Source organism: Sorex fumeus, unplaced genomic scaffold (assembly GCF_029834395.1).
Source record: "Sorex fumeus unplaced genomic scaffold, SorFum_2.1 ptg000136l, whole genome shotgun sequence".
NCBI classification, from domain to species: domain Eukaryota; kingdom Metazoa; phylum Chordata; class Mammalia; order Eulipotyphla; family Soricidae; genus Sorex; species Sorex fumeus.
The window spans coordinates 3,470,001-3,497,237 of NW_026606193.1; the positions used below are offsets into that span (position 1 = coordinate 3,470,001).

Sequence of the window (27,237 nt, forward strand, 5' to 3'; positions counted from 1 at the left end):
GCAAGTTTAGACAGACTAATCCATCTATCTTCCAACAACTGAATATTCAATAAGTTTACTTGTATTGAAACTGTTGAGCCTGTCATTTGAATTAAAATGTTTTTTTTTTCTGACTTCTTTCTAGTTGACTGTATATTGCATCATTTTCATCTGTACCAATCACACACTCCTGTTGCACAATAAAGAAATGCAGAAATGATCAGGGAGCTTTTCTAAAAGCATAAAACAAATGTAGGGTAGGCATGGTGATTTACAACCTGTGAATGATAGGGTTTCATGCATGTGGTGTTTATCAGGGAGCTTTTTTTTTTTTCCAGAAAATTATTTTAGCTTTTTATGGAGCCAATTAGAATTTAGAAAAACAAAGTCATTCCCATTTTACACTAAGATGATTTTTCTTTAATTTCTAAGGTGTGTCTCCACTGATGAGGTTGTTTTTTTCTTCTTCTTCTCATTACAGCTAAAAGATGGTGGCAAGGCATCCCAAGCTAATGTAAGAATAGGTGATGTGGTCCTCAGCATTGACGGGATCAGCGCACATGGAATGACTCATCTGGAAGCCCAGAATAAGATTAAGGGTTGTACAGGTTCCTTGAATATGACTCTGCAGAGGTAAGTTGCTTGTGTTTGACTTTGAGAGAAAAGACAAGAGTGAGCAGTGTGGCTTTGTGTGTGTTTGTGTGTGTGTGTATGTGTGTTAATTCATGGTATAAAATAAAAATAGCTTCACTGCTGATATTTCATGTTGGTAAATAAAAATATATAATAGTTCTTTGATGGGATAATCAAGCAGTGTGATAACTGTTATAAGCTTTGGATTATTTGCCACACACAAAACCCACATATGTTCACATGCTTATAAAAGTTGCGTGTGCATTTTCACATTATATAAAAATTACTGAAATTTACCACTGGAATATTATAGGGTATAAACTCTTGGCTTAATATTCTGAGCAATATCGTATTAGAGAATATTATTTTAATATATGATTTGTTTTGTATTTGTCACTTGTCCTACATCAGAATTACCTGGATTGCTTCTTAGTAGAAAACATATAGAATGAGGAGTAGGTATTATATCTTAATAAATTCACTGTTGGTTATTATGAATTACAGTAATCCGTTATTATAATCTGCCAACTTGGGTTCAATTTCCGGCATCCCATATGGTCCCTCCAGTTCACCAAAAGTGATTCCTGATTGCAGAACCTGGAGTAACCCCTAAGTACCACTGGGTATGGCCCCCAAACTGACAGACAAATCCTAAATCCTAATTCTGGTTAGAAAATCAGAATTTTTTTTATTTTTAAAATTTTTATTAGTGAAACACCATGATATTTTAAATCACAACATTTATGGTAATTTGTTACACTGCAAGTGAAACAAACAACAGAAGTGGTTTGACCCAATATTAATATCGATTCTTTTTATTTTTTAATTTTTTTATTAGTGAAACACCATGAGGTACAGTTATAGACCCACAAATTTTGTGCTTGGGTTTCAGTTATACAACGATCAAGTACCCATCCCTCCACCAGTGCCTATCATCCACCACCACGGATCCCAGCATCCCCCCCACACCCCCCATCCCCCCCGTCCCACCCTGCCTCTGTGGCAGGGCATTCCCCCTTGTTCTCTCTCTCTTCTTTTGGGCACTGTGTTTTGCAAGAGAGGCATTGAGTGGCAATCATGTTTGGTCTATAGACTACTTTTAGCATGCTTCTCCCACCCTGGGAGGGTCCTCACAACACCCTTTATTTGGTGCTCTCTTCTCTATCTGAGCTTCCTTTTCACCTAGCTCGTGTGGCTGGCCTTCAAGTCATGGAGCAAAATTCCTGGTACTAATCTCAGCCATTCCTGGGTGTTAGTCTCCCTTTTTGTTGCTTTATGTTCCCCAGATGAATGCAATCTTTCTGTGTCTATCCCGCTCTTGAAAATCAGAAATTTTAAATAAATGAAAAAAAATTAAATATTTCTCAGGCTGATAGTACCTTTTTATTTATTTATTTATTTATTTTTTTTACAGAAGTACTAAATAAAAAACTTGAGGAAAATCAAACTGAGTAGCAAAAGACCGCTAAAATGCCTTCTCATATTTTGTTTTCCTACATATATACATATGTTTGTGTGAGTGTGTGTGTATGTGTGTACATATGTTCAAATGTGTGAAGAAAAGATTTTTCAAGTGCCTGTAACATTTGGCGTGTTAGATTTTGCCTTCAAATCACTTAAAAGACTCTTTTAGTAGAGTTAGTGGCAAATACTAAGAATTTGTATCTAAACATGGTAACATCTGTTTCTCATCTATTCTTATAATACCCAAAAATATTTTCAATAGAAAAATAGTACACTGGCCCTGGATTGTAAAATAGGGAGCACACCATGAAAATAAATAAGCTGGTAGGGAAAAAGTGAGAGGGCCCATGAGAAGAACCTGTAGCCTATTTAAACTTTCAACCCCAAAGCTGAAAAACAACCCATCATCATATCTTGTTGTGTTGTATTTCAGGCAAGTTAAAGTGCTTGACTATGTGTTCAAAATTCATAGTTAATAAAATGAAAATGATAAAGTTCTTTCATTTGTAAGATTTCTTGCATCAGGTTTCCCAATACACAGAACAAAAATAATACTATCAAACTAGAACTTTCTTTTGGTTTCTTTTTGGTTATTTATTTTGATTTTTTGATTTTTTGGGCCACGTTGACTGTACTCTGGTCTTATTCTGCTCCTCCTTTTTCCCGGCTTTGCTCAGGGATTTCTCGTGGCAGGTTGAGGAACCATAAGCAGTGCCAGAGATAAAACCCAAGTTTGTTGCTACAGGCAAGGCAAGTGCCTGATCCCTTGTACTATTTTTCTGGCTTCAAGATTTAAATTTAAGAGAATTTCACATATAACATTGACAATACTAGTGGAGAAATATTTTTGCTTTTAAGGGGAAAAAAATCCCCAAACTTTGACGAGTTAATATTTCTGTATTGAGACCATTTTTCATTTAAATTCTTTGTCTTATATTTTGATAAGAAAGAAATCTTTTCTCTGACTTTCTTCTGAATTGAAATAATGGTAGAAAATACTTATTACACACCATGAGAACAAAACTATCCGAGATGTTGTCAAATGCAGATGATTCACTGAAAAATTTCTTTACTTCCAAGGACTGGGTCCCACTGAAGAAATAAAATGTTTTACATGGAACAGCTAATTACACAAAAGATAGTATTAGCTTAACTATACTAAACTAGCTTACAGTTAGAAAAATTACAATAGTCCTTTACCTATCTCCTAGGCAACACAGCCCTAGGAAGCAGACACTTAAAGTCTTGTTTAATTTTAATGCTTTATTGTAAAATTTATTTGAAGGTTTACTTTTAATTTTTTGGATTTTGTGCCCCCACCCGCAGTGCTCAGGGGTTCCTTCTGGCTCAGCACCAGGGATCACTCCTGGAGGGGCTTGGGATGTGTTGCTGGGGACTGAACCTGGGTCGGCTATGTTTAGCATCTCACCTTCTCTGCTATCTCTCTGTACCTCAAATTTGATCTGTCATTGTAAAATTTTAGTTTGTGGAATTTTTGTGTGCCACAACAGAGCTCTAAAAAAGGGAATGATAACAAGAGTAGCATTGAAATCAGGGAAATTTGAAGGAAGCCTTGGTTACGATTTCACTTCTCACCAGCTGACCTGGGGCAAGGTGTCGCTGGTTTTAGTTAGCCACTTGTGAAAGGACTTTGTGACTGTGCTGCTTGTCTTCTGAGGCTGCTATAAAGATTAAATGAATTAGCAACAGCTGGGAAGAGTTTAGGACACAATAAAGATAAATTGTCTCTCTTTATCTACCTCTGTTCTTAGTTGATAAAGTAGTATTAATAATGTATTCATTATAAATTTACTTCTAAGAGATCATATTTATTTTGTTTCTTAGCAACAAAGTGGGTGTGGCTGGAGAGAAATAGGGAGGAAATGAGAAGTTTGGTGGGCAGTTATCTGAGGTCAGAAGTATGAAGTATTAGAAGAATGCTTTAGTCAACTGACTGATTTTTTTATCATAAAATTATAATCAAACATCTTTAAGTGCAGTGAATGAAACATTCTGCATATTGCGTCTCACTAGTGCTGTGGTTGGGATTACTGTCTTAACCGATAATTCATGGCAGCAAAGAGAAACCAGTGCATGCGTAGTCTGTTTATCCTGCCCTTGTCATCTCTTGAGCAGTAATAATACAGGTGTGTTTTTCCTTTACTGTTGTGAAGACACATCAAACAAAAAGGAGGTATTTTTTCTCTTGCCCTTAGGTCCAAATTCACTTGTAAGTTGTTTTCTTGAGTAATCTATTAAAAATCAGGCTGATTTCATCATTCCATACTACTTGTAAACTTGTTGTTGCTGAGTCTTTGGAGGCTATACTCCTGGCTCAGTGCTCGGGGATCACTTCTGGCTCCCAGGGGAGCACCCGTGGCGGTGGGGACCCAGCCGGGCCGGCCTGTGTTGACTGTATGCACATCCTGCGCCCTGCCCCCATTCTCTCACGGCCAGCCAGACCGGCTGTGAATGGTGTGGGCTTCCCTGGGTCAGTTCTTCTTTTGGTCTTGCTGCTTGCAGGACTCAGTATTCAGTCTCTGCCTTTGGCATTTGTCATTCTAATTATATATGTCTTGGAGTTTTTTGACTTGGGTCTGTTTTTGCTGGGACCTTCTGGGGCTCTTGGATCTGGGTGCCTGCTCGCCTCAACTCTGGGGAATCTCATTTATGATTTCTTTAATGAGTGGTTCTTCATCAGACCTTCATCAAAGTCTCTGAAAAACTTCAGAGACGTTGAGGATTCTTTGATTGCTCTGCTGCCACTCACCCGTGGTTCTCAGGCGCCCTGTTCTCTTACCTTCAGACTAGCCTCTCTGTGGCCTTCCACATGTCCCCCCAGCTAGGTGGTGTCTGCAGTGCTGAGGGGGATGCCAGAGGGATTAGGCCGGTATCGCGCATTTCTTTGGCTGCTCCTCTTGCCCCCCCGTAACGGGAGGTGTGGGTGTGAGCACCGTGGGGTGTGCTGAGCAGACTCGTCAGGAGCTGGGCCCGCTGAGTGGTGAAGGGGACGCCCATGACTGCTGGGGCCCTGCTGAGGTGGATAAGCCCCAGGAGTGTCAGCCAGGAGGCCAGCCCTGCCTTCAGTGAGGGAGGAGCAGTGCAGGGCCTGAGGTGTGGAAGGGGCTGCTGAGGTGATGCAGGTAGATGTGGTGAGTTCACATTTTTCTTACAGCAGCGTAGTATTCCACAGCTTCTTTATCCATTTGTTGGACATTGGGATTGTGTCCATATTCTGGCTCTTACGCTCAGTGAGCTAGGTGTGCACGTGTATTTAAAATGAATGTTCTTGTGTTTTGTGGGCAGATATCAAGGAGTGCGATTATTATGTCGTCTCAAAGGTATATTCTCCCTTTAAAAAAATTGTCGTCTCAAAGCTATATTCTCCCTTTAAAAAAATCTGTAGTCTGATTTCTGAGATATCAGACAGACTTCCCACATCCGTCTATTACTTTGTCTAACCTGTTAAGTTGCCACTGTAATGTCTTGAAACAGATTTTGAATAAAATAAAATGGTGCATGTCTTCATCTGTATGGCTTAGGAGTTACATTTCTTGTCATATTGCCTCTGTCTTGGGCTGGAGCGATAGCACAGCGGTAGGGCGTTTGCCTTACAAGCGGCCAACATGGCCAACCCGAGTTCGATTCCTCTGCCCCTCTCAGAGAGCCCGGCAAGCTACCGAGAGTATCTTGCCCTCACGGCAGAGCCTGGCAAGCTACCCGTGACATATTCGACATGCCAAACACAGTAACAGCAAGTGTCGTGATGGACACGTTACTGGGCCCGTTCAAGCAAATCGATGAACAACGGGAGGACCATGCCCCTGTCCTAGATGGAAATGCTTAAAATCCCCTTCATACATACTAATCAGACATTTGTGGTACTGATGATACCCTGGGTAGAGAAGGAAGTGCTTGTATACAAATATATATATATATATATTTTTTTTGACAAATATATATATATTTTGCTTTTTGGGTCACACCCAGAGAGGCACAGGGGTTACTCCTGGCTCTGCACTCAGGAATTACTCCTGGTGGTGCTCGGGGGACACTTTGGGATGCTGGGAATTGAACCCGGGTTGGCTGCGTGCAAGGCAAACACCCTGCCCACTGTGCTATTGCTCCAGCCCCCAAATATTTCTTTTTTTATATGAAATATTTCACCGGCAACTCTTCTCTCAACACTTAAACTAATATTTGTATTTCAGTCACTGCAACTTTTATAGATACAGTTTTAAGTAAAGAGGACTTAAAATTATATTTGTACACAACAGTTGTATTCATTTAAAAATGCAATCATGAACATGATACAAGGAGACATGGAACAGTGCTTATTACATGGGTGAACCCATAGATTGTTTGTGAAAAAGTGTCTCTTACTTTCGCTGTTTCCATTGTGGTAGCAGAGTGGAACTACACACTCAAATAATTTGAAGATGACTGAAAACAGATAGGGAAGCAAACACACTTGCAGGAAAAAACTGACTGGGGAGAATACAGGAGTGTGTGAAGGACACTAAAATAGAAAGGCCTGGAAAACAGAACAGGTGGAGGAGGAGTAACGTGAGAACTCGCCTGGTCCTGCACGCTTGTTAGCAAAAACATCTTGAAAGGAGTGTGTGCCTTAAGTGTGATCTTTGTCATTCAAAAATTTTATTTGCTTGATCATTGACCACACCTGTTGGTGCTCAGGGTTTACTCCTGGCTCTGTGCTCAGGGATCATCCTGGTGAATCTATGGGACCGTATGTGGGCTGGGGATTTGAACGGGGATGCCATTTGCAAGGCAAGGGCCCTAACCCTTATGCTGTCTCTTCAGCTCCTTGTTAATCATTCTTAAAAATATGCAGAAAACCACAGAAAACCACCCAAACTTCGGAGTTAAGTAAAGTACACTATATTCTTGTTGTGTAAAAGGAATGATTGCATAATATGTAACATGTACTCTGATTTAGTGATAAGATTATACTCAACTCTTAGGGATAAAGCAATTTTACTACACATTCTCATGCCTAACCCCATGACCTGCTATGTAGAAGATGTTAAATAGATACATATTTCCTTGAATTACTGCAAGTTTCCTTAAAAATGGGTATTTTTAGGGTTTTATATAATTTTATATTGGGCTACTTTTGTCCATAAACTTAGAAGTAATCAAGTTATTAGTGAGATAAAGAATCACAAACTGGTCACACTGTGTAATAATGGGAGAGGTATCCTTGGAATTTCCAGTAAACATTTTACCCATAGCATCAGAAGGTTTGAAAGGATTGACATTCAAGTCATTCCCAACTGTTTCCCATGGCTGTTGTTGCTATTATGGTCTCAAAGACCAACATAGCTTAGACTGTGTGAGTTGGAAAGTAAACTGTGGGAATCACATCTGCAATGAGTATTTATACCCTCACCCTGCCCCTGAGGGTTCCTCTAGTGTGTTTCAAAGTGTGAATTTTCACAGTAAATCAGAGCCTTTTATTTTTCGGGAACTGTGTTATATAGATTGTGTTTAGAAATAATGGATTCATCACTAGTCCAAATGTTTTTGTTATTCTGAGAATGTTTTTAGTTGTAACCAATATTTTTTTTATAACCAAGAAAAGTGTATTTAAAAGACAACTGGTTAGTAGCTTCTTTTAAGGTGAAATTTTAATTGATCTATGGATGCACTGAAAAGTAGAATGTTTCTTTTTGATATTTCATAAATTTCCTAATATTGGCATGTTTTTTTTCCACTATAATGATTCAGCTTCCAGGCAAATAATTAGCTAATGATAAGGCAATTCATACTGCAGTATATTAACACCACAGTAAAAAAATTAGCTTCAAGGGATCAAAAGTGAATTGTTCTTTCAGTGGAAATGTGCTGTGATTTTGTTATTGTTTTCATGTAATACCTATTGCCGTGTAGTGTTTAAAGTTGAAGGTATTTCCATGTCTGCACAGAAGTGTTTTTAAAATTTTGTTCAAGAAACTTATATTGGTTATAACAGCGTTTTGTTTCCAGTACTTCTAGGTAAAAGTTTTTATTCAGAGATCATTGAAGGGGTGTGTGTGTGGGGGGAGTGGAGGGAGTGTTAAGGTTGCTAGGGAAACAATTTCAATCTTGTTCTTAATACATACTAGGAATTTAAAGAAATGAGCATTTAAAATTCTTACTGTAACAACTTGTTGAGCTGAAACTTTAACTTTAGTTTTTTCAATCATCTTTACAGTTAACTGTGTCTTATGAGTTCTATCATGAGAGCAGAAAATTCTTGGTTTAATGGCAAATTCAAAATTCTTGATTATTTTTTTAGGAAATACTGTATCTCCACCCCATAGAAACCAACATGCTTTATGTGTTGAGGGCAGCCTTCCAAGAAACCTTCCATGGTCCAGGCCATGCCTGCCAATTACAGCCAACTCAGCTGTACGGTTTAAGGCTTGGCCCAGTATTGTACAGAGTACACTGCAGTCACACACATGCAGATACCAGTGTCCATTCCTCTTCCTCCCTTCTTCCCTCTGTCCTCCTCCAGCATAAACATTTGGGGCAAGTGGTAGTGCAGGAGTGGTAACCTGAAGTTTGAAGTTTCAAAAACACAAAAAGTGTGTTGAGGTTCAGGAGAAAAGAGATCCTAGTTCATAGTGATCCTGTGATTAAAATACAGAAAAACTATACGTTAACTCAGTTTTCCAAGGCATGAAATGAAATCATCTGGCTAGAACTGTGTATCAAACATAAATTAGGACAAGAGACTTGATAGGATTGTACAGACTGTAGCAACATGTCAGTGACAAACAAGATGAACGGGGACTCTCAGTTATATATATATATATATATATATATATTTAATATAAATGTAATAAAATATATAATCTTGCCTTTAAAACCCTTGGTAGTATGGAGGACTGCTGCTAAACACCTTCTAGTCTGGCAATTTTATGTGCTTTTAACTGCAATCTAAAGAGGATTTATATGGAGCCTGGAGACATTTAGGGGGAAGATTGGGACTAAGGAAGCTAAGTTTATAAAAAAGATGTGACTGTAGCTTCTTTGCCTTTCTTTTGTATGCGTATCTTAAGTACGCAGGTGTATGAGGAGCCATGTTGGGGTTAGTGAAAAAAAAAGTGACTCTTACATTGGGGCCTCATGAACTGAACCAGGGCCCTAATGGGAAGAAACAGACATTTGTATAATACGGGTCTGTGGTTGTCTGTGCAAGTTTCTGAAAAGTGCCACATACACCCCCCAGAGCTTACAAGAAGGAGTCTGCAGGAACCAAACAAATGTCCTAGAGATGCCGGCTGAGTTGGAACTTGAATGTCGGATGGGGTCTTACTGAGTGGTGGCCAGAGGAAGAACGAGGGCATGCTGGAGCAGGCAGAGAGCAGAGTCACTCTCGGAGGGCTTGTCCAGAGTTGGCTGTGGTGGAAAGGCAGCTTTGGGAAAGAAGGACAAAGTAGGAGAGGGCTTGGAGGTTGAGAGGGCTCCACTGATTGTTAATGTATGTCTTGGTTACTATGAGTAATATCTTAAATTTTGTCTCCTAAGTTACTGAGAAAATATTGAGTTGTTTTTCAATGTAGTAGCAACAGATACAATTGATAAATCAATATTTACTGAGTAGGTACTATAATGCCAAGCATTCTTTCAGATGCTCTAGTGTAGCTCGTTTAATTGTCTCACAAACTTTGTGAAAAGTGAATGGTATGATTATCTGATTGAAGGTGAGGAAATGGAGAGAGTGTCACTAGGTGATTCACCTGAGGTCAGCTGCCAGGATCAGAGACCAGGTATTCTGGCCCTGTGACTTGTGCGGGAGTGAGAGGAGAGACTAGCTGGGAGACTGTGTCATAGGTGTGGGTGGGAACAACAAGACTTGGGAGAGTAGGGGAGAGTAGGGGAGAGTCGGTGCGGGAGCCAGCTTCTGGTGCTGAGGGCTGAGAGCTCCAAACTGGTTGGGCAACTTACCTCTTGAGCACTAGTATAGATCTGTATCTCAACTTGTCATAAAACTCTGGTCCATTTTCCTTGGTTTGTCTTTTTCTCTTCTCTCTCTAAGACTGGCAGTCTCATTCTTAATTTAAGCAAATATTTGTTAGGGTTTTAGTTTGTATGAGTCTCTATTAATCCTTGTGTAGTTACCCCTGTTACTCCCCACCCGCCCACCCTCACCCCCAAAATGCAAAAACCCAAGTTTAAACTAAACCCTACCACTGCCCTACTGCTGCCTTTGAGGACTCTGATATAGCATGACAGTTGAGCTAAATATAGAACCTGTAAACCAGGTCAGTGTGACAACTGTCATCAAAATAATGCAAACAGCTAAGAGAGTTTGTGTGTATCTGTTGTATACCTGTATATTGTTTTCGTTGTTTGTGGGCCACATCCAGCAATGCTCAGGGATTACACCTGGTTCTGATTTTGGAAGTATGCCTAGAAGTTCTGGGGACCATATGGTCAGCCAGGACTCAAATCTGCCTTGGCCGTGTGCCAGTCAAAGATCCTACCCACTGTACCATCTCTCTGCCCCTCTTTGTATTTCTAAAACTTGCTGGAGAGAGATTTTCCTGGGTAATGAAGCCCACAGACCCTTGGTCAAGACATGGCCCCTCACATGCCCCTTCCTAGTTTCTGACCTTTTTGGTCTTAAGGAAACACAAAACAAGACAATATAATAGATAGTCTGATAGATTAACTATTGGACTATAAATCTGTAAAGGCAAAGTCATACCTATCTTGTTTAGTTTTTGTATGTCAGACGTTTCCTATAGATTTGCCTATATATCATATGCAGAATTGTCAGAAATGCTGGACTATTTGTTGAATATTGCTGGGAATGCAAGTTTCTGAAAAGTGCCAAGACCTAGGAACGGCCGTGAGGACAGGTGTGAAGTTGAGCCGCACCAGGTTGGAGACGGGCTGACCTGCTGCTTCCCTGCCTGTGCCTCCCTGGGGACAGGTCTCCATGCCGCCCATCTTCAGGCTTGCTTAGGTGCCCACACCTCCACTGGGCATGACCAGCTCTGGGAGGCCCTTCATGTTAGCCACAGTCTGTGAGGTGACTCATTCCTCCTCTGGCTGTCTCTGCCCGTGGTGTGAACAGAGCTGCCACACACAGCTGCCCTGCGTGCTGGAGGAGGAGTCTGACACCCGAACAGACTCTGCCCCTCCAGGCCTGCTTCTGCCTGGGAGAGGGAGTTGGGGATGGATTTGTGGTCTCTGCCCTGGTTACAAACCGGGAGAGTAGGTCAGGGTGGAACGGGGTCTGGACCTCCAAGCGCTCTTTCCCCTCTGTTCTCGGATGTCTGAGGTGTGCTGGGCGAAGAGTCGCTTTGCTCTTCTTTCTCACTTTCATTTTTTGTGTATTTACTCTTTGATAAATGAATGGAACCAGAGAGATAGAATTAAAAATGAGCATCTCCCTCCCTCCCCCCACCCTCCACATTTCTTTGATATGAACCAGACGCCATAGAAATGGGACTTTCAAGGTGGACATTTATAAGGGTTTTACGTCTACTTCTCTTGGCCTGCCAGTTTTTGCTGGGACGTAGGATTTTCAGTGATGCATCTTACAGGTGAGACTTCACGGCTGCCCAGGTGACCACGTGTCATTTCCAGCTGTTTCTAGTGATCTCAAAGAGTGGATGGTGCTTTCTTTATCTAATTTTGACTTTTGATAGTAAACTGAATGAGAACACCATTAAAAGAGAAAATTGCTTTTTCTTGAAACAAAGCTTCATGGTGACAGTTGCTGATTTTAAAAATGTAGTTGTTGGGGTGCTGAGTATCACAGTTTGGCAATCCATTTCACAATGACCAAAGAAGTCTCTGATATTCCACTTTGAAAACATGTAAAAATAGCTATTTGCATGTAGAATGACTGCCTTTCATATTATCACTGATATTTTTCTTTTTGTTTGTCTTTGGGCCACACTGGTGATGCTCAGGGCTTACTCCTGGCTCTGAACTCGGGGTCACTCCTGGGAGCTTGGGGACCATAGAGGGTGCCTGTTTGGGCCTGGATTGGCCCTGTACCAGGTCAGCACCGCACCCGCTGTACTATTGCTCTGGCCCCTACTCACTGATATTTAATGTATATATACAGATTCAGGTACTTTGAATATACTATCTGGTCAAATATTTTTAAGACCACGTGCTGAAGTACATTGTTTTATAATGGTGCATAGAGGTTTCAGGCACACAGCATTGTATTTGACATACGTACGTGGTACTGTGTGACCATCGCGGAGTATCTGGTTCTCCTTACTACTTATTTAGGACTCCTTTGACCTGCCCCAACCCTTCTTGACCTCTGCTTACCATCAGCTTTCTCAGCTTCTAATTTTGTTTTTGATTGGTTTGTTTCTTGATAACATTGTAGCTTTATAGTTACAGCTAGGTTCATTTATAACTTCGTTTATGACATTCTGGTCTGGGTTGATAGCTACTTAAATGTGAGCACATTACAAAATTTTACATTTTTATCCTTCCCATGTTATATTTTTGATCTCATTTTATATCTTTATCTTATAATTCCTTTATTTAATTCTTGTGGCTTTACTGCTTCTGTCTTTTAGTCTTTGTGTTTCTTTAATAGATGATCATTACTATTTACTTTAGTTTACAGAAGTCTATATTTCTTGCAAGGCCATTTTAGTAGTGATAAATTCCTTTAGATTTGCTGGTTGGGAAACAATTACTCTTTGAATTAGAATGTTTACTTTGTCTATTATGTAATTCTTGACTGGATGCTGTTTTTTTAAAAAAAGTAGAATTTTTTTTTTTTTTTAAAGCACAATGCTATATACAGCCTTCTAAGATTTCGGTTGGAAATTGTACTGATAATTTTATGGCTTTTTTCTTCTATTTGAGTTATTTTTGTCTTATGCCTTGGAAAAATTCTCTTGAATTTTTGCCATTTTAGTTTTAACAAAAACAGGTTTTGGTGTGAACCTCCTGGATTCCTTTGCTTTTAATTTGTGTTTATTAGAACGTTGTGAGTACAAAGTCATCCATAATATGGTTGTTCCAGGCACCAGTGTTCCACACCAGCACTCACACCAGTGTGATTTCCCTCCAGTAGTGTCCTGGGCTTGCTTCCTCCCCACGCCCAGCCCGCCCCCAAAGTAGGCATATAACATATGCATTTCATAGTGCTCTCTCCAACCAAACTTAAAAGAAATGGCAAATGGAACTATCAGAAAACAAATCAGTAAGCCAATTTGTCATGACTGATTGCTATATGATTTCAATCTAATATAGGGCTTACCATCATTTATATTAAGAAGTTTTCAACTCTGATATATATAACATATATTGTATTAACTTTTATTTGTACCTGGGTTTCATTATGGTAATAATCATGTCTTCCCTATCATTAATAAAAAATCGAAGAAAAATCTTTATTAATATATTTTGGAGTTTCAATGAAATAGAACTACTTGTAAAAAGAGTTCTATAACTATAAAACTTATTAAGTATGGAGGTAATTAAAAAGATTAATGGGGAAAAGGCTATAAACATGTGAAGTGTTTCATGCTAAGAAAGGGAAATTGGTTTTATATTAGAAAATACAGATTTTGCTAAAGTGTCTGTTACTGCAGAAAAGAAATCACAATAAAAATCTCTGGAGATTTTTAAAAAAAAGACTGATAAGACATAGAACATTTAATATAAATGAGACGGTTCATTATTGAAAGCTTACATAATCCTTAGCCAGCTAGATGTAGACCCCCCTTCCTTCAGTCTTACGGGAGGGCAACCTCGAGCACCGCTGGACAGAGATGTTCGTCTTGTTGGTCTTGTTGAGTCTCGTACCATGCCCTTCCCTATCCTTCTGGCCTGTAGAGTCTGTCTGATAGATATGCTGAGAGTCTTATGGACTCTCCCCTTTGTAAGTGTCTTTTTTGCTCTTGCTGCTTTCCGTACTCTGTCTCTACTTTTGGGATTTGTCATTGTGAGTGCAATGTGTCTTGGAGTTTTCCTAGTTAAGTATTCACTGGCCTCTTGGACCTTGGATCTTGGTGCCTGTAATCCATACGTTTAGGAAATTCCTCTCTATGATTTTTAAACTTTTGTTTCTTCATCAAATTCACCTGTATGTTCTTCAGGTATGCTTAAGAGTCTTTGTCTTGAACTCACCCAGTAGTTCTCTGGAATGCGGTTCTTTTCAGACTTGTTTCCTGTCTCTTGTTTTCTAGGTTTTTTTTCTGCATCTTATCTTGGAGTTCCTTGATCTTTTGCTCAGATGCTGTTAATTTGCCATTTAGAGCTTCTTTTGATTTTTTTTTTTTAAGTATCCGCCATGCCCTTCATTCCTGCTTGTAGTTCTCTCATTTTAGCACTCATTCTCTGTTCTTCCCTGCCGACTTTGCTGGCTTCCTGCACTAATGTTTCTTGGGGATCACACTGAACACCCTCACAGTGAGCTCACTGTCGCCTTGTCTGAGGCTCCTGAGTTGGGGTGCTGTGTGCGCCCCTGTTCCCAGGAGCTGCGCCCACTGGCCTGCAGCCTTTGGGTGAGGAGTCGCGTCACTTTCTGGATCAGGCTCTTCACGGGAACTTGGCTTCTTGCACTCGGCTGTCTTTCTCTAGATTAGAATATTGTCATCTTTCGTTCTTAAAAAAAAATGATTCTCCCTCCTACCCCCCCTTTTTCTCTTTCTTCCTTCTGAGACTCCTATACTTTAATTGATAATCAACCCGGGTGTTCCTACCACACAGTTTCCAACAATCACATCTATGGAATCTGCTTTTAAATGGTCCTGTCCACAGGGTCTCAGGACCAGGGCATGGGCATATCTTTCCCTCAACTCAGGAGAAAACCCATTCGCTTACCATGCCCGATTTCCAGTGAGAGGGGAAGTAGTGAATCTGTTCCCTGGGAGTGTCTGTCTGCCGGACCCTGGGATGGCCTGGTGAAGGGGTGTTTCCCACTAAAGGGGGCCCTGAGGGCTATGCCCGTCAGCATTAGGGGGACCTCATGGTGCCAGGCTGGAACTCAGGCTTCATGCGTGCAGATGCATGTTTCCTAACTTGAACTCTCTCCCTAGCCCCTGTGGGTGCTCTTGTGCAATATTACTTGCATGTTATCTAGTCCTTTGTTTAATTATGGATGAATTCACACATGGTAAGCCTTTATTCTTGCTTGATGTCTGTTTGGGGAAGCATGTGTGTGGCTCATTGATGAACTCTCTGGATGTGAAGACGAGAGGGTCACTGCCATAATGTACTTCCAGCAAAAGGAATGGCAGTTCACTTCTGTGGAGATGGTATCAGCTTGTTTGACTGGTTTAGTGAGACTAATCAGAAACATCAGATTTCTAATCCTGCTTTCATCACTTACTAGCTTTAAATCTATGAGCAAGTTACTTCAAATTGAACTTATTCCAAAGTATGTGAATTTCATCAGGCTTATTTAAGCTTTTGTATGAACTGTGAATACAAATTGAACTCTTTAAGTGGTCATCTGTTTTATATAAAATGGAGCTTGTTCTTTTAATTAGAAAAATTATCTCAGCACCTTGCATTGCATGTATATTTGAGTTATTATTACTATTGTTATTATTTTAACTCAGTGCTTACTTGTTTGTGGTGTTTCAGTCAGCACATTTTGGTTTTGTTGTGTGTGTTTGAGGAAAAAAGAAAGAATAATTTCTCCTACGCAGTGCCCAGTGCACATACCAAAAAGGGAAAAATTAGAAGAAAGAATGTTACTTGGATAACATCATCACATCATTCTACTTGTGGTCTCTAGTGATTGATGGCCCTTCCTAAGGAGATACTCTTCCTGAGGTTGGAGGTCACTGTTTACTTAAGAGCTTGGTGTTCCAATTTTGGATAAATGTTCCTAGACATCTTTTTTTTTTTTCCTGAAAGCTTTCATTTTATTGTCCTTTTTAGTAGATATTTGTTGGGACTACTGAATGTGAAATTAAAAGCAAACAAAAATCCCTCCTCGGTCAAAATATTTCTGTTTAGTTTTGTTTGTTACTCATAGTTGCCTAAACCTGTTTGTTCTAAAGGTCATGGTCGTTGAGTAAATTTTTCATCTATTTTCTGATGTAATGCTGATTTCCCCCTGATAAGATCATTTTTATTTACATTATTGGCACCTAAGAATTTAAAAAAATTTTTTTATGGACATCTTTTTATGACATCTTATTATCTCATTCCTACTTTGGACAAACTTGCAGGCTATCGAATGTAGCCTGCCCACAGGGCAGAGTCTGGCAAACTCCCCGTGGCGTACCAAATATGCCAAATACCAGTAACAATGATGGGTCTCATTCTCCTAAAGAGCCTTGAATATAATCTCAGGGCTAGGATGAAAGAGATGTTACTGGGGCCTGCTCGAGGCAATCGACGAATAACAGGATGATGAAATGAAATGAAATGAAATTATTTCAGTAAACAGTAATTTAGAAGTATCTATGCCATTTAAAAATAATTTAGCCTACAGTTTTATCATCATGACTTAGATGAACTATTAAACATATAGTGCAGAAAGTTTTGGTTAAAGGTCCACCCACTTTAGTAGTATTCGTAAATATATATTTTCCACTGTTGTGCAGACAATGCGAACGATGGATGCAGACTTTTCCCCAGTAGCATGCTGATTCTGCTTCAGAAAGAGTACATTGTCATAGAGTTGATTTTAGTGCTAGATCTTCAGAGTGTCCTCTCTGTGTGTCTGTGATTTTCCATGACTCGGGAGGCGCAGACCCCGCCGTGCTCAGAGGCTATTCCCAGCTCCACGTGCTTGAGCTTCTTGGCTTCTGTCCAGCTTCACGGTTTCGAGTGTTCTAACCCAATATGCTGCCTTTGAGTATGTTCCTGCTCTAGTACCTCCCCGCCATGGAGATGAGTGTGCTCCCCCACAGCCTCCTCCAGCCCCTTCCCAGCGCACACACAGCTGTGAGCACAGCCCCATGAGCTGAGGTGTCCTTCACCCCCACACACTCGCCTCCACCAACAGCCAAGTTCTTTTTTTTCAATCGAGATGGGAAGCCCCATGCAGCTACCAGGCCAGGTAGCCCTGTGCACAGACCCAACACAGCTCCGCGGTCTCCAGAGCGTTTGGAGAAGTGTGTGCCAGGGACGGAACTCTTGCCTGTGGGATATTTGTTTGGCTCTGAGGCCACACCCAGCTGCTCTCAGGGCTTACTCCTGGCTCAGGGGTCACTCCTGGGGGTGTTCTAACCCAATATCTGTTTGGCTCTGAGGCCACACCCAGCTGCTCTCAGGGCTTACTCCTGGCTCAGGGGTCACTCCTGGGGGCTTGGACCGGGTGGGATCTCAAGGAGGGGCCAGCTTGCTGTGTGCATGGCAGATGCCTTGAGTTCTGTGCTCTCTCTCCTGCACATGTTTTTAGGACACTTACGCCAGCTTTTGGGGTTGTCTCCCTAACCCCTGCAGCTCATTTAACATCCTTCCCACTGCCCCCACACTGCCCTGTATTTGTACCCACATCTACCACAGTGCTTTATTTTATTAGTATTATTATTATTTTTAATTTTTTTTTTAAATTGAATCACCGTAAGATACGGTCACAAAGCTTTCAAGATTGGGTTTCAGTCATACAGTGTTTCAACACTCCTCTCTCCACCAGAGCACATGTCCCACTATCAATATCCTCAGTATAACCGCCCCCCCCCACCATCCTGCCTCAGTGGCAGGCACTTTTCTTCTCTCTCTCTCTCTCTCTCTCTCTCTCTCTCTCTCTCTCTCTCTCTCTCACACACACACACACACACATCTCTCCTTTTGGGTATTATATTCTACAGATACTGAGAGGCCATCATGTGTGGTCCTTAACCCACCTTCAGCACATACTTCTCATCCAGAGCAATCCCTTCCAACCATCGATCATCCCTTTTGTGTCCCAACTGCCCTCTCCCCTAGCCCTTGAGGACCAACTGTGGACCAATTCTCCTGGCCCTTGTTTCTACTGTCCTTGGGTGTTGGTCTCATACTATGTTTTTTCATATCCCACAAATGAATGCAGTTATTCTATGTCTGTTTCTCTCCTTCTGACTTATTTCACCCAGCATGAACTCCCTGTGTCCATGCATTTATAAGTGGATTTCATGACTTCATCTTTCCTAACAGCTGCGTAATATTCCATTGTGTAGGTGTGCCATAGTTTCTTTAACCAATCATCTGTTCTCGGGTACTCGGGTTGTTTCTAGATTCTGGCTATTGTGAACAGGGCTGCAAAGAACATAGAAGTGCAGATGGCATTTCTGCTGTGTATTTTTGCACCCTGGGGGTATATTCCCAGAAGTATTTCTGCGTCAGATCGAAGCTCAAGTTCTATTTTTTTGAGAAATGTTCATACTGTTTTCCAACATGTCTGGACCAGTTAGCATTCCCTCCAACAAATAATGAGAGCCCCTTTCTCCCTACATTCACGCTGGCACTGTTTGTTCTTGTTCTTTTTTGATGTGTGCCAGTTTCTGTACCACAATCCTTTATAAACACCCTCAATCCTCAGCATACCTTAAGGTATGCATGTCTACATTTCTGTTTCATGGTAATTTCAAATTAGACATAATGATGTAGAAAAAGAAGATAAGTTTGCTATAGAGAAGTTTGTGTAAGTAGTAAATTTTCTTTTTTGATTTTACCTTTTAAAAAGTATCAAATTGAAACTATTTGGAAATCTTTTAAATCTTTGCTCTAAGACATTACAGATATGCTCCGCTTTCTTATGCTTTCACTCTTTATGGAAATGCATCGGTATGTTTTTAATCTGATATTAAATGCCAATAAAAGAATTACTGAGGCATATGTAGGTATTTATAATATTCTATAATTTGAAATAATTTTAAAACAGTAAATTTGATGTATTGTAAGAGGTAATCAACTCATTAGGGGTTTCAAATTTTTAAACTTTAATATTTTAGTATATATTACAGTTTCACATAATGTATTGCTTTTTGCCTTTTTAAAAAAATTCTTTATTAGTGAAACACCATGAGGTACAGTTGTAGACTTACAAATTTTTGTGCTTGGGTTTCAGTTATGCAATGATCCAGTACCCATACCTCCACTAGTGCCCATTCTCCATCATTTACATTTTTTAAAAATTTTTGTTAGTGAAACACCATGAGGCACAGTTGTAGATTTACAAATTTTTGTGCTTGGGTTTCAATTTTACAATGATAAAACACCCATCCCTCTACCAGTGCCCATTTTCTAATACCCCGGCGATGCTCAGGGGTTACTCCTGGCTCTGCACTCAGGAATTACCCCTGGCGGTGCTCGGAGAACCATTTGGGATGTTGGGAACCGAACCCGGTTGGCCATGTGCAAGGCAAACGCCCTACTCACTGTGCTATAGCTTCAGCCCCTAACATAATGTATTTAATCCTACATTCTTGGTCTCAATAGTGCTTTCCTATTTTAAATCTAGTATTTAAGGTACTAAAAACTGCATCTCTGTTCTGGTTCTCTTGTGGTTCATCAATTAACTTAGCAGTATCTAAATGTATTGCTTACTCTTTGTTATTTTAAGCTTCAGGGAGAAAAAGCACTTACCTAAAATCAGTGGTAGAACTTCAGTTATCCTGAAACTTCAGGGAATGACTAATTCTGAGTAACTTAATTTTAAACATAAAATGATATTAAATACAAAAGTTCTTTAAATCTACTGTTATATTTTCATAGAAGTCTTGAGAAAAAGTTGTTCAGGAGGAGTTTGAGAGGGAAGGCCATCGGGGTCCTTGTGGGGAGGGACGTGGGGACACTGGTAATGGCTTTGGTGTTGGAATCCTGACAGTAACAAATATTGTAAATCACAGAATCTCAACAAAAATCTTTAAAGAAATCACTTTTTTATGCTGATTGTCAAATTAGCATGAGCTTAGTGATTAGTGATTGTAAACAGTGCCACAGAGAATTACCTTCCTACATGGAGAGTCAGGTCTGCAGTGGGCTTGCCAAGCCCAGAGTGGGGGTTCCGCGCCACCTTTCTGTCTGCTCTCCTGGCCTCTCTAGCTTCAAAAGACATCATGGCTTTTAAATCTTAACGAGTTGCACCATTTTGTTTTAAGAGGTGACCAGTGCCAGGGAATCTTCCTTGTCGCATCATCTTCATCTTCCCACCAAACAAGCCCACTTCTTGGTACCTTCACTCTTTTCACTTGGCAGCCGTCTTCCCTCACACTGGCATGTGATTGAACCTGTTTACACCTCTGAAACTTAGAGCATCTTGGGAAAGTCATTATTCTTTCCCACAGTGTCATTCTAGAGTGCTGTTTGTACTGGACTATTAATAGATTGTATGAAATTGCATGTCTAGTTTAACTTCTCTCCACAAATAAAAGAAAACATTTATTAATGCTTCCCCTCAGGTAGATATGTGGACTTCTGTGGTTCACAAGGACTTAGGTACACTGGAGTGCATTGCACCGTATTCTTCACCAGTGGCTGATGTGAGGTTTTGGGAGCGTTCACTCTTGGCCAAGCCCCACTGAACTGCTCACGATACGCATGCTGAGGAGGTCAGTTGTGATTTCGCCAGCTTGGTATGGCTATAGACTACACTGTTCATTCAGAATCCAAAGCTCTTAAAAAAGAACATTTGTCTTGACTTCCTTTGTTTTGTTTTGTTTTGGTGCCACACCCAGCTGTGCTCAGGAATCACTCTTGAGTAGGCTTGAGAGACCATTTGTGGTACCAGGGATCAAACCTTGCCTGGCAGCTTCCAAGGCAAGCGTCTTACCCTCTGCCATCTGCCCGTCTGCCTTTCAGTAGAGGTCTTCCCAACTCCAGAGGGAGAGCTTTACATCGAGTTTACTTTCTTTACAGCAGGAACAGGAAAGGAAGATGAAGTGATACTCTGTATCTGCTTTATGTCTTTGGAGGGATATAATAGGAAATCCAGTGGATAATTCTTATGTCTTTGATTCAGTAGGAATCGTTTAGATCCACCTAGTTTCCAGTTTAAGAAGAGATAAGGAATCTCATGGCTGATTTCACGACATTCTTCTAAGGGAAGATAAGCAAGGAAATAAAGGGGTGAACCAAAAGACATCAGATATAAGTGCCTGTTTACTGCCTATGAGTCAGTCACATTATTCTCCTTTAAAAACAAGTCAGGAATTTATCTAATCTTCTCAGGGAACACCCACTTCCCTCTAAACCCACACAGTGCACCGATTAAATTGGTCCTTCTCAGCCCACTGCGTTTGCTATGTGGTTGTCTTGCCAACAAGTGATTTGATGTCCTGTGTTGTCCAACATCTTTCTCTTCTGTCTCAGTTTCTTTAAGTAAATGAGCACCCAAATAATAATTACTTTTCCTACTTTTAAATTCTCTAGTGTCTTGACAACATTTCTTTAAACTGAAAAAGTTGTCCAGGGCACTGTGTACGTAATGACGGTTGGTTTGCCCTTTGTTCTCCTATAATTGGCTACTTGTCTCAGTTCCTGCATTCTTGCCTCAAATATTTGCAGAAAACATTGTTTCGTGCATATTTGCTCTTTGCCCTGAAGTTTAGGGTAGTGTGTGTAGAGTTAATTAACCTCTGTTTGCATGCTAATAGTGCTCTATTTTGACCAGTATATCTGCAGACTTCATGTTACTTACATGCAATGAAGAGGTTCTATACAGAGTATGGGGTTAGTTGCAAAGTGACTTCCCTACTCTGTTTCAACAGGCGCCTCATTCTTCTGTTAGAATGCCTGTATGCCTGCACTTACAGAAAAGGAAGTTGTGGAAATAACATGTTTGCATCTCTTTAATTTTAAAATCCTCTTTTTTAAAATCAGTGTTATTGATCGTCATTGGTTTCAGTGCAGAGCCCTCTGAATATTGCTCCAGGCCCCTTCTGCTTTTTATACTGCATATTTTATCGTATCCTAAGGTTAATTTTGTTTTGTCAGTTCATTTTTTCTGTCTACTTTGTGTTCCAAAAAAAACCTAACCTATTTTGTAATCATCTTAATTTTCAGATTTACCTCATACAGTCACCTCAAATTCCATTCACATTTCTCTAAAGGAATGATGCCATCCCCTTTATATAGCTGATTAGTTTTCCACTGAGTGTATATACCACAAAGTTTTTCCCATCATATCTAAGTAGACATTTAGATAGGTTCCTAATTTTGACTATTGGGAATAATGCTGCTTTGAACACAGGAGTTACCGATACTTTGAATGTGAGCCAATAAAAGGGAACAGAGTGAATTTTATGGACAAAAAGGCAGAGTCCATATATATGACGTGTGCAGGAAACTGACGAACAGCATGCTCGCAAAAGACCGGAGTTTCTGAGATTCTTCTTATAACCAACATACCAAGATGCCCAAGGTACAGTTCTTTGTACTGACTTAATTTTTGATCTGGGTGTTAACCCTACTTTTCACTAGCCGTCGGGGATTTCCCGAAGCCCTGTAAAGCCTTGTCTTAAAGCACAAAGCTGCTGTGTCTCTGCAGAGATTTTTTTTTTTAATTTTTATTAGTGAAACACCATGAGGTACAGTTGTAGACTTATAAATTTTTGTGCTTGGGTTTCAGTTATACAATGATCAAATACCCATCCCTCCACCAGTGCCCATTCTCTACCCCCAATGATCCCAGTATCCCTCCCACCCCCATCCCCCCCATCCCACCCTGCCTCTGTGGCAGGGCATTCCCTTTTGTTCTCTCTCTCCTTTTGGGTGTTGTGATTTGCAAACGAGGCACTGAGTGGCAAACATGTTTGGTCTAAAGTCTACTTTCACCATGCTTCTCCCATCCTAGGAGGATCCTCCCAACACCCTTTATTTGGTGCTCCCTTCTCTATCTAAGCTCCCTTTTCCCCTAGCATGTGTGGCTGGCCTCCAAGCCATAGAGCAAACCTCCTGGTACTACTCTCGGCCACACTTGGGTGTTGGTCTCCTATTTTGTTACTTTATGTTCCCCAGATGAATGCAATCTTTCTATGTCCATCCCTCTCTTTCTGACTCATTTTGCTTAGCATTATACTTTCTATGTAGTATCACTTGTATGTAAATTTCATGACTTCATCTTTTCTAACAGCTACATAGTACTCCATTGTGTAGATGTGCCAACGTTTCTTTAACCAGTCATCTGTTCTTGGGCACTCAGGTTTCTTCCAGTTTCTGGCTATTGTAAAGAGTGCTGCAATGAACAAACAAGTGCAGATGTCACTTCGACTATACTTTTTTGCCTCTCTGGGATATATTCCCAGGAGTGGTATTGCTGGGTCAAATGGGAGCTCAATTTCTAATTTTTTGAGAATCGTCCATACTGTTTTCCAAAAGGGCTGAACCAGTTGTCTGCAGAGATTTTTATGCAAGAGCAGCGTATGTATGCAAATTTTCATCTCGTACAAATGCTAACTACTGTGCACACTGTCTTAATAGATTTTTAGCCTTAACTTTTTAAAACCGCACCTTATCTTGGAAGTATTTCTGTTACAAAAATTTGCTGATTTTAAAAATTGGTTCAGAATAGTCCATCATATGGATATACCAATGTATATCGAGCTCATTTTCTGTTGATAGACATTAAATGGCTTTTCACAGTGCTTTAGCCTTGAGCCTGTAACAGTGCTGTTGATGTTTCATTCCATTCACGTGTAAATGTATCTGAGCGATCAAATTCAAGGAATGGAACTGGTGGATCTGAGAAGGTGCCTGTTCCTCGTTTTCAGAAGGGAACATCCACAAATCTGAGTGCTGTCTGGGCAAACTGTGCACCCTGTGAACAGCCCTTCTCTTTCGCTGCTTGCTCTTTCCTGTGGCACACACAGGTCCCGGAGGCGCTGGCTGGCAGAGGCAGCCGAGTCCCACTGCACAGAGGGGCCGGCGTTGCTGTGGCCTTGGGTTTGCTCCTGCCTGGGAGAGTGGACATTGCTGCGTGGCTGCTTTTTCTGAGGAATGGGAGGGACCACTTCCAAATTTCTCTTTAAGAATCTCCATGTTTGACAATCAAGTTGTGAGATCATGACCAACTTTAAACCGGATTTTGATGGTTTTTGCCAGTACCAGTCTAAAGTCGCTTTCTTATCCCTCTAACACTCTCCTCTGCATGTGACTTTCGGGGCGTGAGAGGCAGTCCTTGATGGGTGGGAGAGTTCAGGCTAGCTTTGATCTATTCCAGTGCTTCAGATTTTCTCTGGACTGTAGAAGCCGTATCTGCTGTTTTTGACAAACGACTATATTACAAAACTCTTGATTATTTTCCCTAGTCTGAATTCTGAATATTATCCCATTAGCTTTTGATTATAATGTAAGAGTTTTTTTTAAGCTATATGATAGAATTTTCTGTTTTAAATAATCCAGTCTCTTCATTAATTTATATTTTCCGTGGTAATAGCTGTTGATTGATTTTTTTTTTATTAGGAGCCACCCAAGTACTCAAGAGGTCAAGTGGGGGTCACTAACTGGGCTGGAGGTGCATGCAAGAGCAAGAGCTGGAGGAGTAACAGCTTTTGACTTGTAGCATCTGATCTTTGAGGTACATTTTGTTATTGCGTGCACAGAAAGACGGTGAAAATGTGTTCCGGAGCCATTCCTCATGCAGGTGCAGCCAAATCACTGTTAAATTCATACAAGCCTCATGCCCGTAAAGTGCATATTATCTTGTTTGCCCATTTGTGTGTACAGCCGTGTGTACGTGTGCGTCTAAGTAAGCAGAAGGGAATGAGGTGCCTTGCCTTAGGTCACCTCCCAGGAAAGGAGGGGCCCTGCTAGTGGTCCACTTCCCCTCCTCCCTCCCCTCCCTGCTTTCCCCTCATTCCTGTACTTGCTGGCATCCCCCTCCCCTCCCAGGCTGTGTGAGCCCTGCAGAGGCACTCCGGAGCCGGGGACGGTCCCAGCGGGAGGACGCAGGAGCCACACATGGTGCCTGTATTCCCCCTATTATGCTCAGGGCCTGGGGAGGGCCCTACACTCCTGACTGCCCAGGCCTGCAGGCCTCAGGGTCCTTCCCCGCTCTCTCTCCACTCTACCTTCAGCTTGGCCAAAGGCAGCACCTCCTTTAGTTCAATGCATCCTTCCTGTGGAATTCTCATGATCTCAGTAGGGAATACTGAGATTTGAAGGATTGTCAGTTCAGCGTCCTGTTCTCTCATTAACTGCCCTTCCTCTGCCCCTGCCCTCCTGGACAAATTGGACAAGTGACCTCTGGCTGGGGCGCTTCTGTGGGACTCAACTTCAATTGTCCTCCACTCCACTTCAATTCTTGGCCTTAGGTTTTGGTTTGGGACCATACCCAGTGATACTCAGCGGTGAATGCCTCTTGAGTAAGTGGTGCTCCAGCCAGGGTGGCATGGATGTTTACATGTGTTCTAAGCACTTTAGGAAACAAACACTGCCATTGCTTTATTTTGCTTTGGGGTTCCACCCAGCTTGCTTTTTGGCTCTGTGTTCAAGGGTCACTTCAGGCTGTGTTCAGGGGACCATCTGAGTCCTATGGATTGAACCTGGGTTAACCCCTGTGTTATATCTCCAGTCTGATCATATTTTTAAAAAGATATAGCTGCAAACTATTATCAGAATCTCATTTATAAATTATGTATTATTTCATTCAGTGACAACTATTTCTTAAACATAAAATATCTATTGTATTTCAAAAATATTAGTATGGAGAAGTTTGTTTTGTTTTGTTTTGTTTTAAGAAACGTGGACAACATTCTTTTTGGAAAAAAATAGAAAGAAAGTGGGCTGGAGTGATAGTACAGCAGGTAGGGCATTTGCCCTGCACGTGACCAATCCAGGTTCATTCCCTGGCATCCCAAATGGTCCCTCGAGCACTGGCAGGAGTCACTCCTGAGTGAAGAGCCAGGAGTAACCCCTGAGCATCACTGAGTATGACCCAAAAAGCAAAAAAAAAAAAAAATAAAAGGAAAGAAAGTGCAGATGATTTAAAAAGTGGTTAATATTTGAGATTTAGATCCTGCTTTTAAAATAAAAATGAGAACAGGCTAAGTTATAACTCTATAGCTCTAAGTCAGGAGCCATTTTATTGTTGTTGTTGTTGTTGTTGTTGATTTTTTGTTTTGTTTTGGGACCACCCCCAACACTTCCCAGGCTGACTCCTGGCTCTGTGCTTAGGGATCACTCTGGTGGCGTCTGGAGACATTTTGGGGTGCCAGGATCCCACCCAGGAAGGCCTGAGCATCCTCTCCACATTACTGTTGCCCCAGTCCCACAGCCATTTTTATTTGTTAATTTTGAATGTTATTTTAATCTCTCAGGAGTGCCAAGGAAGCTCTGTGGCCCTCCCCCCCATTGTGGCAAGCTTCCAACCAACTAACCATTAGCCAGTCTTCCTGGCCTCTGTTTTCCCTAATCTCATCTCATCTCATCTCATCTCATCTCATCTCATCTCATCTCATCTCATCGCTCTCTCTCTCTCTCTCTCTCTTGATATTTATATCTATATCTATCTATATCCCACAATTGGAATGCAATCATTCTATATATGTCCCTTTTCTCCTGGCTCATTTTATTCAGCATGATACTCTCTATGTCCATCTATTTATAAGCTAATTTCATGACTTTATTTTCTTGGAACTCCTTTCAAAGAGACAATTTTAAAATTAACTTCAGATTATCAGGAGGGAGGGAGGGTCCTCCTGTTGTTCATCGATTTTGCTCAAATGGTGCCAGTAACGTCTCCATTTTTGAGATTTGTTACTGTGTTTGGCATATTGAATACGTCACCGGGAGCTTGCCAGGCTTTGCCGTGCAGACGAGATACTCTCAGTAGCTTGCCAGGCTCTCCAAGAGGGGTGGAGGAATTGAACTCATCGAACTCGGGTCGGCTGTGTTGGCCGCGTCTTAGGCAAACGCCCTACCTGCTGTGCTATCGCTCCAGCCCCTTCAGATTATATAGCCAATTATTTCAGATGGGCTGGAGAGATAGCACAGCGGTAGGGCGTTTGCCTTGTGCGCAGCTGACCCAGCCGACCCGGGTTCAATTCCTCTGCCCCTCTCAGAGAGCCCGGAAAGCTACTGAGAGTATCTCGCCCGCACAGCAGAGCCTGACAAGCTCCCCGTGATGTATTCCATATGCCAAACACAGTCACAACAAGTCTCACAGTGGAGACGTTACTGGGCCTGCTTGAGCAAATCGATGACCAATGGGAGCACAGTGGCAGTTGAATAAAAATTTGTATCAAGCAGAGCAAAGTATACTTTAAGATAAATTATTTA

The 27,237-nt window shown here is 41.1% G+C and overlaps 1 protein-coding gene across 7 annotated transcripts in view; it reads left to right on the forward strand.

The window, feature by feature from the left end:
* PDLIM5 (PDZ and LIM domain 5) overlaps nt 1-27,237 on the forward strand; it is a 171,388-nt gene that overhangs the window by 57,223 nt on the left and 86,928 nt on the right. For all 7 annotated transcript variants that reach the window (XM_056106627.1, XM_056106628.1, XM_056106629.1 and 4 more), the window contains exon 3: nt 461-612. In XM_056106627.1, the coding sequence (XP_055962602.1) occupies nt 461-612 (152 nt within the window). The remainder of the gene's footprint in view (nt 1-460; nt 613-27,237) is intronic.